Source organism: Mastacembelus armatus, chromosome 7 (genome assembly GCF_900324485.2).
Source record: "Mastacembelus armatus chromosome 7, fMasArm1.2, whole genome shotgun sequence".
Taxonomy (NCBI): Eukaryota; Metazoa; Chordata; class Actinopteri; order Synbranchiformes; family Mastacembelidae; genus Mastacembelus; species Mastacembelus armatus.
The window spans coordinates 19,473,030-19,478,572 of record NC_046639.1 but is presented as its reverse complement, the minus strand read 5'-3'; the positions used below and the strand labels follow the sequence as shown (position 1 = coordinate 19,478,572).

Below are 5,543 nucleotides of genomic sequence, written 5' to 3'. Positions count from 1 at the left end.
ACAGACAGTATTTAGTGACAGTGAGTACATGCATCATGCAAACCAAAACAAACTCAACCGGTTACACCAGAGAGAAGATCCAGAGTGATGAAGATGCAGTTGACGAAAATTGTGACGTATAATTTGAGGTAGGAAAAAAAAATCTGTATCGAACAGAGAGACTGAGACAGGAGGGGAGGGAGGAGGAGGAGGATGATAGAGATAAATGATCTGTATGACATAGAACTTTCTTCAGAAAGCTGTGAGTGCTCAGCAGCTTCCCCTCTCCTCCTCTCTCTCTGATGATGGAGGAAGCTGAACTCTGTTTTCCACAACTCCTCAATATGTCTTGCAAAAAGTACAAACGTCCTCACTCTGAGACAATGTTCATTTATATTGTGTTGTCCTCCATCTCTGTGCTGACTGCATCTCTCAATCTGCTGCTCATCATCTCCATCTACCACTTCAGGTACATATAAATGTCTTAGCATTGATAATATGTTGTTGTAGTGAGATTGATTGAAATCAGTGACCTCTGAGCGTGACATCCTGATGGTTTGATGAGACTTTGGTTCATAATCAGTGCTTTTAACATTTACTGTTTAGATACTCTGTAGTTTGAAGTGTCATTACTGCTTTTAGAAAACAACTGCTTCTATTGGTAATAATGCTGTGGCTGTTTGTAATATTCACTGTGATGATTTTCTCTCACTCCAGGCAGCTCCACACCCCCACCAACTTCCTCCTCCTCTCTCTGGCTGTCTCTGACTTCCTCGTAGGTCTCCTTGTGATGCCATTTCATATCTTTTTAACAGAACCCTGTTGGTACCTGGGTGATCTGGTCTGTGTTCTAGATTATTTCTTAAACTTTATCATTGTCTGTTCCTCAGTAGTAAACATGGTGCTCATATCAGTCGACCGTTATGTGGCTATCTGTGACCCTCTGCACTACCACACCAGAATCACTCCAAACAGAGTTCAGATCTGTGTTGTCCTGTGTTGGATTTACTGTGTTTTCTACAGTTTTTTGGTTTTATATGATAACCTGAAAAAACCAGGAAGGTATAACTCCTGTTATGGAGAATGTGTGATCTATGTAGTTGGAGCTGTTGGCATCGTGTTAGTCTTTATCATTCCTATCACTTCCATCATCATTCTGTATGTGAGAGTGTTTGTGGTGGCTGTGTCTCAGGCTCGTGCCATGCGCTCCCACATTGCAGCTGTCACACTGCAGCGTTCAGTGACTGTAACTGTTAAGAAATCAGAGATGAAAGCAGCCAGGAATCTTGGTGTTGTTGTTGCTGTGTTTCTCATGTGTTACTGTTTATATTTTTGTGTCAATGTCTCTGGCTCTGACCACACAATTGGTTCTCCAACTGAGGTATTTTCAAGTTTTCTGATATTTTTAAACTCCTGTCTAAACCCTATAATTTACGCCTTTTTGTATCCCTGGTTTAGAAAATCAGTTAAACTCATTGTTACCCTTAAAATCCTGCAGCCTAACTCCTGTATGATCAATGTGCTGTAGAGACAAACTGTGGAGTGTTCATCATCAGCACATGTAGTGAATCAAGGACAGGCTGTACTCCAAAGAAAAAGCTCCTTTTTGGTGTATTTACTTCTTATGTTTATTCCAATGCTTAATCTACATTTATGCCATATTTTTCTGCCATTTGATTTGTCGCTTTTTAATAAGTAAAGGTGCTCAGTTAACTGGGTTATATATTCCTCTTATATATATTCCTCTTATATAAAAATGAAAAAACAAGAGAAATGTGTTGCATATTATTCATATCCAGCTGTTTGACTGATGTCATAATATAAAATAGAATAATAGCCTGTCAATTTTTTTTGCACAGATGAACTTTAACTTCAGTGACATGAAAAGAAATAGTACTAAATGGAAATCAGAAACCAGGTTGTGATCAAAGATCATTAGAATGTCAGAGTACACAAAAAGCATACAGACCTCAGAGGTTAACTGGTTATTATTACTGCGGCTTAGAAAGCATCTGGTTACAGTTCCATGGTATCATTATTGTCAAACAGTGTTAGCTGACTTAGTTACACAATTGTCAGGTAATGTGGTAACTGATGCACTTCACTGTTTTACTAAAAGTGAAAGGCAAAGGCAAATTTATTTGTATAGCACCATTCATACACTAAGCAATTCAAAGTGCTTTACAGGGCATATAATTACATTAAAAACATGTAAAAGGCATTTAAAAACTAAGACAATAGAATAAAATAAAGTAAAACAAAATGTAAAACTACATTAAGAAAACAAGGATGAACAATGATTTGAAGGCAGCAGTAAACAACATTTTCAGTCCTGCTTTAAATGAGCTGACAGTTTGGGCAGACCTCAGGTGTTCAGTAAGTTTGTTCCACAAGTGAGGAGCATAGTAACTGAATGCTGCTTCACTTTGTTTGGTTCTGGTTCTGGGAACACACCGTAGACCCGTCCCAGAGGAGCTAATACATTTTGAATATATTTTGATCCAAAACCATTTAGTGCTTTATAAACTAGCAATAAGATAAAATCTATCCTTTGACTAACGGGAAGCCAGTGTAGTGATCTGAGAACTGGTATGATATGGTCCAGTTTCCTGGTGTTTGTAAGGACTCTGGCAGCAGCATTCTGGATTAGCTGCGGCTGCCTGATTGATATTTTTTGTTAAGACCTGTAAACTAACCATTGCAATAATCTAACCTGCTGAAGATAAATGCATGAACAGGTTTTTCTGCATCTTGTTTAGACAGAAAACCCTTTATTCTAGCAATGTTTTTCAGGTGGTAATAGGCAGATTTAATAATAATAATAAAATTCATTTATATAGCACTTTTCTAAACATATGTTACAAAGTGCTTTACAATAAAAGACACAAAAGGAACAACAAAGTCCTAAATACTAAGGAGGATAAAAGGAAGATAAGAGCAGGCTTATACGGCTGTAGCAGCTGGGATATATAACTTGGAGAAAAGCCGTGCAGTGCTTTAAAAGTTATTAATAAAATCTTAAAATCAATCCTAAAACCTATTGGGAGCCAGTGTAGGGAAGCTAAAACAGGAGTGATGTGCTCAATTCTCCTTTTTCCAGTCAATAGTCTTGCAGCTGTGTTCTGGACAACCTGGAGCCGGTTAATTGATTTATGGCACAGGCAGGTGAATAAACTGTTGCAATAGTCAAGGCGTGAAGAAATAAAAGCATGTAAAATTTAGTGATGGATTTTATATGGTTGTTAAAATTCAGATCTGATTCAATGATTACACCAAGGTTTTTTGGCTTGATTTGTAGCTTTCAATGACATGGAGTCAAGGTGAGCACTGACCTTTGACCTTTCATTTTCGGGCCAAAAACAATCACTTCTGTCTTGTCTGTATTGAGCTGGAGAAAATTCTGGCACATCCATTCTTTGATTTGATTAATACACTCACATAATGAAATTAGGGGACTATAATCATGAGATGAAACCGATATATAAAGTTGGATGTCATCTGTATAGATCTGTTGTAGTATTCCATAATCTGAGCAAGGGGCAGCATGTAGATATTGAACAGACCCTTGAGGAACCCCACATTTAATTTTAGTTCGCTCAGACTCGTAATTATCAAGTGAGACAAAATAGTCTCTATGTTGTAAGTAAGATTTTAACCAATATAACCCAGTGCCAGTAACTCCCACCCATGTGAAGTGAAGATGAAATAGCAATAATCGTCAATATTAAAAAATCATTGCAATTATTCTTTTTCATTAACAGATGAAAAAAAATAAAATTGTATGTTGACATTACACATAAATTAGCTCCACATGGCTGATTTGTATGAATGAACATGAATACATGGCAAACAACCACTATGTCACATTGGTGCATTGGAGGAAGTGCCTATATTATCAGATGTGATGGCGTCAGCAAGAAGAAACTGAACAAATCTAATATTAGGTTGTTACTAAACAAACATGACTGACAGGACAAACCAGCAATTACCTACAGGAAAACTGGGGATTATGTACAAAAGATGCTAACAATACACAGCTGCAAACAGTAAAGACACTAATGAGGAAAGCTTTGAAACTAAAAATTTTTCAAACTAACACTACAAGGAACAGGAAAAACTTGCAGGTTGTGACACTGCCACAAGAGTGGGTGGGAGAGCTGGAAAGCAGAGTCTGGAGAGGCCTGCCAACAAGCAAGGACAGACGACAAATAGTTTCCGGAGGCCGCCCCCAGAGATGTACCAAAAGCAGGAAGCTAAGGCCTTTTTGGAGGGTGACTATAACAGCCAAGTAGCAATCAGGGAATAACTGAAGAGCAGGCTTGTGTTGCTGTTCTAGATGAATCCAGGAGCATCATCCCCCTAATGTGGCCAGGCGAGTTTACCTAAATGCAGACTACTAACCTGGTGGTTGGTGGAGAGTGAGCTCTGTGGTAGAAATTTCTTTAAGTTTGAGAGTTGCTAATTCTCAGAAAACAACCACAAGTGTGATGAATCATCTCAGGTTTAATCACGGGCCCGGAGAGGACGTCCTTGCAGAAGTCCTCTCCCGTTTGGGTTAAAAGACCAGTTTATATACATTTTGACAAGAAAGGGGTGGACTAATCTTGAACAGACTCCACATGTTTGTTCAGGTACTATCTTCAGTCTTCTTACCATCAAAGAAACAAATTGTTGGCAGTTATTTACAACCTTCTACCCTAAAACACTAAAACAATAAAACAGACAGAACCACATACCATGAAAGGGTCAAGCAAACATTCAACCCCCACATTGGTTTAAGTCAGTGACCATTTGCTCTGTCGTAAAATCCCACAGCTCTTCATGGCCTTCCTACTATCATTAGAAAGACAAGATATGCTCCTTTAAATGAACTGATCTGCTACTGATGAGCAATTCATCTCAGCTGTTAAATCCTGTGCACTAAAACCTGTCTGGCCGCCACAGCTCCCCACAGCAGTAGGATGACCCAGATCACACGAAACAAGAAGAAAGCACTCTTCTGTCTTTATAGGGTGCAGTGAAAACAGTTTTTCCTCAGAGATATCATTTCTGTTCACTATTACTTTAGAAAGCATTTTGGATTGATTACCTGAATATGGACTTCTGCCTGTTTCTGGAAGATCATTGGTACTGTTATGGTAGTGGTTAGTGAATTTTGGATTCTGCACTTGGGGCCATTGTTCTTGAAAACTCAAACACGCCAGAGTTTAGTGTATGTCTGTAAGTCGACACACACTACCTCTCTTTCTGGATCCTCAGTGGTGAGCTGTCATTAAATCCATATCCGAAAGAATGATGTATTGTTATTGTATCTGATCAGTAATACAACAAATAAAATTATGTTTCTTAGGCTTTATTCATGGGCTAGCCAATTAACCTTCTTCTAGATGGCTATTACCAGCTGCCTGGTTGCTGTGCAATTTTAATAGACCTCATCCAGTTGGTCACTAGCTATATTGTACACTAGCAACCGCAAAAGTGAAACAAAAGTGAAAGTAAATCTATAAAGGAACAAACAACAAAGCAGGAGCCTTGTATTTGACAAGATTTTCTGCATAAAAATG

General features: G+C 38.4%; 1 protein-coding gene across 1 annotated transcript; it reads left to right on the top strand.

Annotated features, from left to right (window-relative positions):
* The first annotated feature begins 284 nt into the window (after window positions 1-284).
* Window positions 285-1,507, top strand: LOC113145202 (trace amine-associated receptor 13c-like). Its single transcript, XM_026331641.1, has 2 exons — window positions 285-448; window positions 697-1,507. Exons 1-2 carry the CDS (start codon window positions 285-287, stop codon window positions 1,505-1,507), a joined length of 975 nt encoding a protein of 324 aa, XP_026187426.1.
* Window positions 1,508-5,543: the final 4,036 nt, after the last annotated feature.

Bases quoted from the DNA above. Each gene is read 5' to 3' on its own strand.
- LOC113145202 (XM_026331641.1), top strand. From the start codon at position 285: ATGGAGGAAGCTGAACTCTGTTTTCCACAACTCCTCAATATGTCTTGC. The intron at 449-696 runs GTACATATAAAT...CTCTCACTCCAG, and splicing joins ATCTCCATCTACCACTTCAG to GCAGCTCCACACCCCCACCA.